The 13,482-nt window shown below is 36.9% G+C and overlaps 1 protein-coding gene across 1 annotated transcript in view; it reads left to right on the top strand.

Annotated features, from left to right (window-relative positions):
* The window catches only part of ADAMTS6 (ADAM metallopeptidase with thrombospondin type 1 motif 6), a 147,446-nt gene that overhangs the window by 62,223 nt on the left and 71,741 nt on the right, over window positions 1–13,482 (top strand). Inside the window, exons 10-11 of the mRNA XM_086866614.1 lie at window positions 1–106; window positions 12,829–12,975. Coding sequence (XP_086722740.1) covers window positions 1–106; window positions 12,829–12,975 — 253 coding nt within the window. The remainder of the gene's footprint in view (window positions 107–12,828; window positions 12,976–13,482) is intronic.

The raw sequence follows: 13,482 nt of genomic DNA on the forward strand, positions 1-13,482 counted from the left end.
GCTTGGCCTCTGTGGCTGGAATGTGTGAGCCTGAAAGGAGCTGCAGCATTAACGAAGACATTGGCCTAGGTTCAGCTTTTACCATTGCACATGAGATTGGTCACAAGTGAGTGAGTTTAAAATAAGAATACATTTTAATTTATCACCTTTTTAATATTAGTTAATAATCAATATAATTTTTTTTCCTGAATCATCTCTATTCTGATGTTCCATGTTTTTGTATATGGTATTCATGAGTGGCATTACGTTTTATTTAGTATGTATAACCAGGGGCTTTAAATTTAGAACTGAAGACTTGTTGTACCTACCCTTTGATTTCAGATTCCAGTTAAATCTCTCTTTTTGAGACTCGAGTCACAACTCTCCTATTCTGTTTCATATTTTTAAATATTTGGCTTTGAAAATATTTTCTCCCCCATTACTTTTTTCTGCCTTTCTTTATGAAAGGGAAACGGTTAAAAGGTAAAATTTTTTTGCTCTTTTTTATTTTGTCTTTAATATAATTGAAATTATTATCATTGAAACATTGATTCTGTTGTCAATATTCATATGCTTTAAGTTCTGTTTCACTCAAGCATGATCGATATAAAACAGGCATAGGCACTTGTTACATTTAAAGTATCAGCATATGGTTTTAAAGAGTATATTGTTATGACATTGATAAAATCTGAGTAGTGTTTGGTCTGGAAATATTTCAGGCCTTCCGTCAAAAGGCAGCGGTGTGAGTACATTGTGATGACTCTAAAAAGACTGGGCACCTTCTTTTATCAAGAGGTTACCTTTCTTCTGTGCATGGATTGACCAATACAGAGTTATGGATAACACATGCTTTTCCACTCACTAGCTGATGGAAATGAAAGCTAGCAATCTGCTGATAAGAAAAAAAAAAAAAAAAAAAAAAAGGAGTTGGAAGTAAACAGTTACTTTTAACCTACCAATTATGTTAGATAATCACTGAGCAACTATGCTCTCATTTATATTATGTATTAAAAATCCTCTACACATCTAGTGTAGATGAATTTTAGAATTCAAAAACAATTGTACGATATCTGAACAATAATAAAATTTAAAAATGCATTTTTAAAATCCTCCCTCCCTCCCTCCCTCCCTCCCTCCCTCCCTCCCTCCCTCCCTCCCTCCCTCCCTCCCTCCCTCCCTCCCTCCCTCCCTCCCTCCCTCCCTCCCTCCCTCCCTCCCTCCCTCCCTCCCTCCCTCCCTCCCTCCCTCCCTCCCTCCCTCCCTCCCTCCCTCCCTCCCTCATTACTCGGGTTGGAAGGGACCTCTAGATATCATCTCATTCAAACCCCTGCCAAGGCAGGGTCACCCGCAGCAGGTGACACAGGAACATGTCCAGCTGCATTTTGAATGTTTCAAGAGACAGAGACTCCATGACCTCTCCAGGGAACCTGCTCCAGTGCTCTGCCACCTTCAATATAATGAAGTTCTTTCTCATCTTGAGTGCAACTACCTGTGTTTTAATTTTTGACTATTTCTCCTTGTCCTGTTCATGGACACCACTGGAAAGAGTCTGGCACCATGCACTTGGCACGTGCATTTGAGATATTTGTATATGTTCTGTATATGTTATTCCAGAGATACAGAATATTATTTAATATATGTAAAAATTTTATCATGCAAAGATGGCATGATGACCAGAATTTATTTGAAGAGCTTAGACTTTGACAGTTTGAAGAGACTGCTTAGAATCCAAAAAAACCCCATATAAAAATAGCATATATTCTGTGATCATAGGAAAGTTTTTGCCATCGGTGTTTTCTGTGTTTGGAATCTTTTGGCTTCTTATACAGAAGGTCTTTTAAAATTCTGAAATCTCAGCTCTTTAGGCTTTCAGCTAATTCTTGAGATAGCAAGATACGTCAAATGATGTTTTGATAAGATGCAGAAATCATATTCCTTTAGCTTTTATTTTTTTAACTGCACAGTTATTAAATAAAGTTTCACTACAAGTTTGGTTTTAAGAATTAATATGCCATGTGGATATCATCAGTAAAACCTGTGAAGAATATGTGGACAAAAAAATCTTCAAGATTTATGTTTTATCATAGCCACAACATCATCTGTCATTCTACCCACACAGTGATTGAATGCCTCCACAATTATGTCACAGTTATTTCCTCTCAGTCTTCTAGTTTCCAGTACCTACTAGACACTATTTGCATATGTGAGTAAAATAATTGTTTCTGAGAGCCTTGTAAACATTTTTCTTTGGCTGTACCTCTTTTCAGACTTAGAACAGGAAATTGACTTCATTGTTAAGTGAAAAATAGAAGCATTTAAAGGACACATCTACACTGAATATGTAACATACAACAAAAGAGTGCTCAATTAGACAGAATCACAGAATGAGTCAGGTTGGAAGGAATCACAGTGGTCATCTGGTCCAATCTCCCTGCTCAAGGAAGGTCATCCTAGAGCTGATAGCACAGGTTGGAAGTGAGGAAGAATTCACATTCCTCACAGTGAGGAAGAATTCACAGCCTCTCTGGGAAATCTATTCCCATGCATAGTCACCTGCACAGTAAAGAAGTTCTTCCTTAAGTCCAGGTGGAACTTTTGTGCGTAATTTCTGTCCTATCATTCAGCATCTCTGAGAAGAGCCTGGCTTGGTACCTCCCCTCCATATCCTCTTGGTACCTCCCATTCACTTACAGGCACTGATGAGGTTCCCTCTCAGTCAGCTTTTTTTAAGGCTGCACTCCAGCAGCTCCACGTCTCTCTTGTCCTGAGAAGCAAAGAACTGGACACAGCACCCCAGGTGAGGTCTCATCAGGGATGAGTACAGGGGCAGGATCACCATCCATGACCTGCTGGCAATGCTCTTCCTAATGTCCCCCAGGATTCCATTGGCCTTCTTGGCCACCAGGACACACTGCTGGCTCATGGACAGCTTGTTGTGCACCAGGACCCCCAAATCCTTCCCCTCCATGCTACTCCCCAGCAGGTCAGCTCAAGGCTGTGCTGGTGCCTGGGATTGTTCCTCCCCAGGAGCAGGACCCTGCTTTTGTCTTTGCTGAATATCAGATGGTTCTTCTTTGTCCATCTCATCGACCTGCCAAGGTCAGATGGGCTGCACAGCACTCTGGGGTGTTGGCCATTCCAATGTGCTGAGCAGGCATCTGCACCTTCATCCAAATGATTGATGAATATACACATAAAAAATGTATAAGTGGTGAGGAACAGCAAAAAGAAATTACCCCCCCAATATATATTTAACAGAAGGTATGACTGAACATTATAATCACAATCAACCTATCAGTCTCTCAAGTTTTCAAGGAGAAATGCTTTTCTGGATAGCCTTCTACTGATTGCAGTGGGAGAATTGCACTTTGAAAGATCATGTTAATTGCATAATTAATCATGATTAGTTGTATAGTTGCTATAGAATACCAAGTTTTTAAAAAACTTTTGAATTGAGGCTCAAAATTCTTCAGTGATTAAAAGAGAACAATTATGACAATACATATTTTTTGATGGGTTATCCAAAGTTTCTCCAAAATTCAATATATAAGCTTCCCTGATGCAAGTGTGGCTCTATTTGTTGTTAGTAGTCTATTGAATTATAGAGTGATGAGGAGTCATTAGATCCTTCAGCCCGAATTTCTGTATATCATAGTATGTTAAATTAAACTCATTTAACCTGTATTGATCCAAATTAGTTCCATTTGGCTGAAGAATACCAGGAAAGTAGTTCTTGAAACCTTAAAGGAATTGTTAGTCTGATTACAACAGTCATCAGTCATACCTTCTGTTAAATAGTTCCAGTTTTTGTAAAAAAATTTTTTTGGCTTCCATTCCTTACCAATTGTAGTGTTAGTATGTATATAACCCAGTTTTGGTACTGTTCAGCTCTGTGCAGTTCAGACTCATAACCAGCTCTTCTACTGAAGATGGTGGTACACAGGGATTATTTCTTTATTGAGGGCATAAACAATGGAGAAACTAACATTTTTTGTTTCTCCCTAGCAGTGATTCAGAGAACAGCCTTGTATTACTCTTGGTACTTGTGTGAACTAGATACATTTCAGAGTTGGCCCTTTAGACTTCAGAATGGTTTCTCTAGAAAACTGAATTTTGATGTTTGACCTACAGAATGTCTGCTTTCCTACCATCATATGTTTCACACCAAAGTTGCTCAAGATTTCTGGTAAGCAAAAAATCACAGTGACTTCTTGTACCAGGAGTGAGAATTGAGTGTGTATCCCCTAAATCCTCAAGCAAAGTTGGACTTTTTCTTCTTGGTGAAGAGAGGGACTCTTTGCAGGCCTCATCATGCTTTTATCTTGGACCAGCTGAATGATGTAAGATCCAATCCTATTATATATTCCCCAGCCTGACTGAGTTAGGTGGCTTTCTGCTCTATGCTTTTATATTTGGAGACATTCTAAAACGTCTAGCTTGTCCCATGCTGTACAACATGCTTTGTTAAACTGGTAAGGAATTCCAGATTCCACTGGAGGAGGTGTATCAGTAAAAGAAAGGCATTTTACCATTCATTGTTGCAGTTTTGTGGAGGAGTTAGCTGAGATTTGGAAAGCGAGAAACAGAGTGAAAAGGAATAAATAGGGTAAAAACAGGTAAACAAAGGAAATGTCAGAACATGAGGATAGTGGACTAGGCTTAGGACAGAAAGTTGCCCATAGAACTTGGAGTAAGAAAAGTATTTACTAATGACAGACAACCATTGAGGGCTGTATGAAAGGAGCTGGAAGATAAGATTGGTGGCTAAAATAGTTTCTGAAAAGTCAGAATTGTCTTCACTTATAGATGATGTAATGAATTTAAATTTGACAGTTTGACAGTCATATCTTGATAAAAAAAGGTGAGAAATAATAAGAACGTTCGACTGACTAAATTGTCTTCAAGATGAAGAACAGTGATAATTTCAAGCATGTATTTAGTTCTAAATTAGTTCATACAGCTAAAGTGTGCTTCCAGTTTCAGCACTTTCCAAAGTCTCTTTTCAGGCTATATGCAAAATGAAAAATACTATAAATACCCCTCCTTCTGTGTGAGAAGAATGGTCTTCAGAGCTGGAGTAAAACTTGTAATCTGGTGGTACTTTCATAAGATGCTTGTCTTTACCTCATTCTTCATTGACAAGTGGTCTTCATGCTTGAAGTTTGCTTGAAGTGCTTTGGGTTTGCATGGGCAGGTTTTAGTGGCATGCAGGCTGCAGGTATCTTTTGTGGGGAGCTGCCAGAAGCTTCCTCCATGTCCCATAAAGCTGATGCCAGGAAGCTCCAGGGTGGAGTGACAGTAGTAGGACACTGGGCCCATCAGTGACAGTGGTAGGGCTTCTGGGATAACGCATTTTAGAAAGGGGGTAGAAAAATTGCTATACAACAGCAGCCAGAAAAGATGAGTGAGAATACATGAGGTAAACAACTCTGCAGACACCAAGGTCTATGAGCAGGCACTGGATCTGAGCTTCTCCTGCAGCTGAGCATAGGGCAGAAAGCCACCTAACTCAGCTGCAGTGGAACCTCATTCTTCATGGTGAAGAATTTAATGGAGAGCTGTCTGTCATGGGTAGGTGGGACTACATGCTGGAGAAGGGAACAGTGTGGGGCAAAATAAGCAGCAGTGATGTGTAATGACTGCAACCCCCATTCTCCATTCAGGAGTAAATTTGGGCCTGGGAAGAAGGAGCGGTTGGGGGGAAAGTTGTTTTAAAATTTAGTTTTTATCTTTCATACTCCTACTCTGATTTGATTGGTAATAAAATTAAGCTGATTTCAGCAAGTTAAATCTATTTTGCCCATGATGGTAATTGGTGAGTTTTCTCTTCCTGTGCCTATTTCAATCCACAAACCTTTCCTGATATTTAATCTGTCATGCCCAGCTGAGGAAGAGAGGGGCAGGCACCCAGCATTCAGCCAGGGTCAACTCACCACAGTCAGTCAAACCTCAGGTGCATTACAGGACCTGAGTTTTAGTGAGAGGTTTTCTAGAAGAAGTGCATGTCAAGCAATGTCTTTTCTATACAGCTAGAAAGAAAATACTCCAGTCTGAGGTAACAGAGACACATATACCAAACTTTACAATAGCTTTTTCAAAACTAGTTGTAACACAGCTAGGGTGGATTGTACTAACATCACCTGCTGTCAGCTCTCTGGTTGATTCAGTCATCAGTGTTTTGTCTCTGATGATGATGTCTTCCATCTTTAACTACAGCAGTCTCTCTCAGACCTACAGGGTATGAACACTTCAGCAGCAAACAGAAAACATTATGCTTATTCCTGGTAGGTATGTAGGAGTGATGGAGTTCAAATGGCTTGAATTTTTAGGGGCAGTTTATCTTTTTTCATTTAAAAACCCAACAAAAAGAAATAAAACAAAAACAAACCAAGCCAAAAAAAACAAAGAACCAGAAACCCTAACAAAACAAAACCACCAAAAATCTTAACCAAAACGCGTCCACAAGCCACATAAGACCATACAAAATTATTTCTAACTCTCACTCCCCACCCTCCATCCCCTGCCCTGGTCTTTTTTGTTAAAGAAACATTGCTTTATGCCTGCTTTAATAATATTGCAGGTTCTAAAAAGTTTTCCTTGGGACTTCAGTTTTAGTGACATGAATATAAAATAAAATGTTATAAGCAAATGGCAAAATCCCTCAGTCATATGACATGTTTATATTTAAAATATGGAAAAATTCTGTCTCTACATATCTGAAATATGTTCAGAATAACATCAAAGCATTTTTATCAAGGAAACTCAACATAGTAACACTTCAAATGTCTTAACAATAGTGCAAGAAGAATAAATGGGGTTAAAGTGGAAGTTTATCATAACCATCAGGGCATCTTGAATTTCCAAAGGCTCAAGTTTTCTCAGTGTTACTCAGAAGTTTACTTCTTGATTGGAGCCAATACTTTCCCCGTTGACCTACAGTGTAAAGACCTGATGCATTTGCTCTATTGACTTAGTGTAGCACACAAGCCTTACTTGATGTTACTGTTGTGCCGCGGAGGCTGGAGTGCAATGGCAGTGTAATCCAGGAGAAGTTTGTGCTTTGCTTTTTGGTAACAGTCCCACAGAAGTCTGTCATTTCCCCATAAGAAAGTTCAGGTTTCTGAAAAAACTGCATTGGTTTTCAGTAATTTAGAAATTGCTGTGCTTTTAAGAGCCTCATACATTATTTAATACTAAATGATGTTTATTTTAAAAAATTGCTTTCATGGGGTGTTTGATTATCATCCATAACTGAGAGAAGAACAATTTTTAGGATAGGAATGTGCTAAAATTATGTTGAATTTCATGGCAGATATGCTGTTTATAAAGCTCCTATTATTGAATTAGCTTGTTTCCCAAGTTTTCAGGGAACTAATATGTTTCACCCAAGTTTAAAATTCTGCATTACTTCATTCAAAATAAAGCATTAAGGATACTCCAAACCTCAGAATGATGTCCAAATGCAGGAATTCAATAGTTAAGGTTAAAATCCATATAAAGACATGGAAACAGAAGGTGAAGTAACTAATTAACCTTGATTCCTCCCCTGAGGAATATGCAATGTCAGGTAGTTTCAATACATGCTATTAATGTTTGGAATCCTAAATTAAAATAATTTGATTTTTCAAAACAGTACATTTTGATTATTTATCCCTTCATTTGTAATGTCATTTAATGGTAAATTTTAATTTTCATGCTGTTAAGTAGCTATAACCAATACTTTTATAATATTGGCTAAAATTGTATGGAGTGCTACATAGAAAGAGGAAAATTATTTTTTAAGAGACACTATGGGGAAAACATTTACAAAAGTAAAGAAAAAGTGCTTGCTTTTGTTACTGAGAAAACGTAAAGTCTGGTGATTGTAAGGTGTCCAGAATTTACCACAACCTCATAACAATTGACAAATATTTCACTGCTAGTAGACATGAAAATAATTAAGAAAATTACCCACATAGAAATGCCCACATAGAAATCGTGCTTTGTTCCATGTAGTTCATAGCTCTGGTATTGAAGGGAAAAAAGATCTATTATTCTTTAATAGTAGTTTATGTTCAGATTCACCCACTTTTTGCTGTACAAAATAATGTTGAAACATGGCAGTTTACCTTTCTTCCCTTGTGTATTTTCTGCTGAAACTGAGAAAAGATGTATTTAAAGCCATGCCTCTGTTTTACAGATGTAGGAAAGCTAACAGTTCTAATTTTTCAATGTAGGCCCTAAATAGACATTCTAAGCTATATAAAATACATATATAGATTTAAATTACACTTTTTAAACCATTATGAGAATAAATGCAATACACTGGCGAAATTACTTAGTGCAAATTTCATGAAAATTTTTGTATCTAATATAATCAACTCAGTTTCTGCAAGCAAGTTACGGTGCACTGTTTACGTCTTCTATCAAATACAAAAATACTTGTTCAAGCATACCCACACTGTGGCAGAGACTTATTTTTTTTGCTTTTAGAAACTTTTAAAGTATTCTTCATTGATTTACTTTATGACCCTTCCCTACCTTTTACTTCATTCTCCATAAATGTTAAGTCAGGCTGAGACACTGGAGGAAATACTTGAAATGTACCTAGGAACAAGATACTTACTTGAAAATAGCCTGGTTTCGCTCTTCACATGTGTGTTCATCTCCTAGTACTGTTAATTACTATGATAAAACCTCTTAAGGTGTAAGTTGCTTTTCTTTCTCTTAGAAAGACAGGGTGCCAATTCTTTCAATCCACAAACCTTGTAAATCAGCTTCACTTGATGGACAAGATCCAGTGCTTCACTTTACAGTATTTCTCTTGCTTGTGTTTCTGTAATTTTTTTCCTCACCTGACTCAAAATTCTGTCTCTGGCACACTTCTTCCTAATGCTGTTAAACAAGTGGTAGAGCAACATAAAAGACACTGCTTTTAAAATAATGGGCCAAATTTACATAACTCATGAATTGTCAAGAAACAAGAAAACCTAACATTCTCTGTTGTATTTAGCGAAATGAAACATTAGCAATCTGTACTTTCTGTACAATCTGCTCCAAACCCTAAGAAAACTAGGAAACTGATGTGCAGATAATTAGTACTTCAGCTGGATAGCAGAGATAACTGTTTGAGAAACAGCATTTCACCTGAGTACCACTGTTAATATAAGCTTCAGGGCTAATACAGTATATTTTATACAAAATAAATCTCAGTGAGGAGTATGGAGATGCAGTCAGATTGGTGTGGATCTGTCTTCTCTTAATCTGAAGTGTCTGGGTAATAAATAAGAATGGAAGCATTCTGGCTGTCCCACAGAAATGGCTGCTGTAATTTCATGTGCATCAGCTTTAAGTGTTTTGGCAGCCATAACCATCATTGTTTAGAACTACTAAACTATCAGTAACCAAATGAAACTGCAGGAACCTACAATGCTGTTATTTTGCAAGATAAAGAAAGGGTAGATAAGCAGTTTATATTCACATCCTTCCCTCTGCTTATATTCCTCTGCTTATCTGCTGCTCTTTATTCAATGCAGCTGACTCTGGTTATCTCCCCTGTGATTTTGGGGTTGGATTGTAAGTTCGATGTGTATTACAAATAATTCCCTCAGATAATTTTTTCAGATATAAGGAAAAACAGATTGCCAAAGAAAAAAAAAATCTGTTCATTTACAGATGTTAGTAAGTAAAACATGCAGTGAGCACTACTAGGATGTGCTGCCTTTGAATTTTTTAAGAAGCACACAAACTAGAGATGATTTGCGAGAGAGTTTCAGTTATAATTTTAAAGTTCTTAAGTATTTCTACTTTCCACAATTCTTTAATGTAAATTAAGTGCTCACAAGAAATGAGGAGCCATAATGAATGAAAACACAAGAGCTGCTGGGTTAAACATCCTTCCTTGAGATGGTAGGTGGAAAGATAGATGGAATTCCATAGAATAACTTCTGTGTCAGCTGAGGAGCTTTCAGTCTGTGCTCACCCATCTGGCTGTTCTTTTAAAGAAAAAATTATACTGGTAGTTTTAGACAGACTTTTTAAGCCAATGAAAGGAACACATTCTGTCTATGTTTAGCGAGTTTGAAAAAGGTAGGCAAGTTGTAACAGTGGCTCCACAAAGAATTTTTTATGTTCCTTACTTTCTTCCCTTCCTCTCCATGCCAATCCCATTGCAAACATGCTTTTGTAAAGACCTAGTTTCATATAATGATGGCCAAATATGACCAGCATGTTCTGATGGAAATAAAACTGGTAATTTGGTCAGAAATGTGTTTCCATCTGCAATCCTGCCCACAGGAGGGCAAATTACTGGATTGCAATGGCATACTGCCACTACCATCTTTGGAAATGATGACAGTAGTTGTAAAACCCTTCTGGAAACATCAGAAAAAGCTACCTGCACCTCATGATCACATTCCTCCTAAATTCAGAAGCAAGGACAAGTAGAAGAGCCTTCTTGGATAGGAATAGATTATTTAGGTGAATGAATATTTATAAAGTATATCATTGGCTCATGGAAAGGCATTGATGGAGTTCCCATGTGCATTAGTAATTAAGGCTTCCAGTCACAGACATGCTTTTTATCAGGCATATCACTGCCACTGTCATCAACATTATCTTTTTCACAAGGAGAGCAGGTAGAAGGGAAGTTTTTAAACTGTGAAGTTTGTTCTTTTATTTATATGCCCAAAAGATAGAAATTTAATTTCCCAGAGAACTGAAGTCAGTAAGTGTTTTAACAAATGGAATACACAATTTAGAGATAAACAGAATATAAGAATTATCCAACTCATTTCTATAAAGGAGTAATTCATGGGGATTATTAAAAAATAAGGTTTTCTGTTTTCAGAAATGGTACAGAGACTTTTAAAAAAGGAATGTTTCTGCTCAAAGTACCCCAAACTCTAGGAATAATTGCCACTGAGAACAGGTAAATAAAGCACGTTTATCAATGTAAAATTCTGGTTCAGGTTGTTGCACATGGCATCTAAGTTCTCTCCTAATACAAATAGATATTGATAAGATCATAAGAAATTAACATTGGTCTGAAAGTTTCATTGCATTACATACGTTGCTCAGATGAGTTGATCAAAGCATTATTCTTTATAAGCAAAGGACATTCTTTATTTGATCATATAACAGTCTAAGGTGTCAGTCAGATCTTTCCAGTGTATAAATACAGTGTGTATGGCTTCTGCATTTGTGAGATATCCCAAACTGAGCCAGACACACGCAGGCATTGCTGCAGAATATGTATTCCATAGAGACACATCCTATAAGCAAGGCAGCCTTGATGACGCAGTCCTTTCCGATGCTGTAGCAATCATCCATCATTCACTGAATGTTCTTTTTAATTTGGAAGGAATAGTTGCCAACACTTTAACTTGTAGGTTGTTATGATCATTTGAAGAGGTGAAATAGTACTCAGTGTATTGAAGTTTAGGGTAACGTTAAAGTCTTGGGTTTTTATACCACATTCTGGAGCAATATATTCAGATTAATATAGCACACCTGCCACTGCTTTCACAGTGAAGAAAGTGGCATGCACTGGTATGAAGTGGTATTGTCAGCTGATAAAAGGTCAGTTTCTTATCTACTGCATTTTGTATGTTCTTGCAATCAGTCTTAAATGAAAATGAAAACTGAGTGCCTCAACGCATTTGTCTTCCTTAATGATGAGTAAGAAATTAGAGAGTCAGTCCTTTTAGCATATAGAAGACTCCAAAGACAGACCTCTCTGTATGATTCTGGGAGTTCAAAACATCAGTTCTGAAACATCAGTTTTGGCATTGTTTCAATTGCTTCTCTGTCCTTTATCAGGGAAATTCCTGTGTCTCTCATTATCTGCCCCTCTGATTTCTTAAGCCTTTGAGAAGAAGTAAATTTGACCAAAGCTTAATATTTAAAAAAATAAGAAATGAGGAACAAACTTTTCTCCCCAGGTGATGGGAATTAATCAAAGAATAAGAAAGTGGAGTTTTAGAAATGTCTATTGAGAAATATTCTGTTCAGGTGCTTCACTTATGTCACACTCGTAACGTATACATTGCTGGTTGTCCTAAACAAAGATAGTCTGTGTTGAAAGTCTGTTGAAATAGATTGTGAATTTACTTCCAGTTTTAATTTAAAGGATATGTTGATGATCTATAGTTCAAAAGGTTTCTAAGACATAAGGATTCTTCAGGATATTTTTTACTAGGGTCATAATCATCTTTCTTGAAAGTTAATTTCTTTCTTGAAAATCTCTTTTGGCCAAGTTCTATCCAGAAGTTTCTTATTATATTTTCTGCTGATTTTATTTGTCTTCATTTTGACATTCTTTGACAAAAAAAGCTCTAACAGAAGGGCTTCAAGTCCCTCTGTGAGTAGATACTGAGATGTGAGAGAGGGAGTGTGCATACAGGATGGTCCTACAAATTGCAAACCCCATGTTCTACTTGAATTATCATTGGTTTTACTGTGCCTATATATAGTGTATTGTTACAGCAACAGCACCTATTCTTTTTCCTTTTTTACTAATCCAGGAGTCTGCACTATAATAAATATTCCATATCCAGGTACCATACCAAATAAAGACCTGAATGCTCTGTATTTGTCTTGCAAGAATAGTATTATGTTTTCTTTAAAAGCTTTAGAAAACAAATAAAATGATTCCAAAAATCCATAGAGGAAAAGAAAGTTATGTTGTTGTGCTGTATTATGAGATCTGAATAAACTAAATAGAACTTAACTGACTCTCTACTTAGAAGTCCTCCTGCACTGTGTTCTTTTAGGTCCAACATGATCGCTGTAAAGGTGACATTATGTTTTAAGTGATATATGATGCTGTAGAAAAGTAATGGGCTGTTTTTCTCCTACTCTTTTGAGCAGTTTTGGTATGAATCATGATGGAATTGGAAATTCCTGTGGGACTAAAGGTCATGAAGCAGCAAAGCTAATGGCAGCTCATATTACAGCAAACACCAATCCTTTCTCCTGGTCAGCTTGCAGTCGGGATTACATCACCAGCTTTTTAGAGTAAGTAATCTCTCAAGAAAAATGAGTTTTCAAAAAATCGATACCTTTTGGGATCAATTGTAGAGATATAGTGACCTGTCCTGATGGTTTACATTTCTATAATGAATAGACAGAAATATAGTGAGCCATTGAAAACTCTTTTTTCTGTAGAGCATTATTTCAGTGTAATGGCAAAAGCTCCTTTTGGTCCATTCACCACCTTAAGAGTTCTCTACTGTTTTTAATCTACTCAAAAGATTCTGAAGTTCTCAGAATGAATACCTCATTACTTCATTAAGCTGAGAGTGGGAAATAAAGGAGGGCAGAATTTGTCTATGTATCATGCTTTTTAAGCATACATAATGTATTATGTATGTATATAATATAATATTATAGGGAGGGAATATAATGAAGGGAAGGTGTTTATAGCCCTGATCCTTTTATATTTCATTCTTCTGAAGTTTTTCATGCAGATTGTGGGTTTTTTACTTATCAATGTTCTTTGGTACCACTGGTGAGAATATAAAG

The sequence above is a fragment of the Cyanistes caeruleus genome, chromosome Z, assembly GCF_971803275.1.
Source record: "Cyanistes caeruleus chromosome Z, bCyaCae1.hap1.1, whole genome shotgun sequence".
In the NCBI taxonomy this organism is placed as follows: domain Eukaryota; kingdom Metazoa; phylum Chordata; class Aves; order Passeriformes; family Paridae; genus Cyanistes; species Cyanistes caeruleus.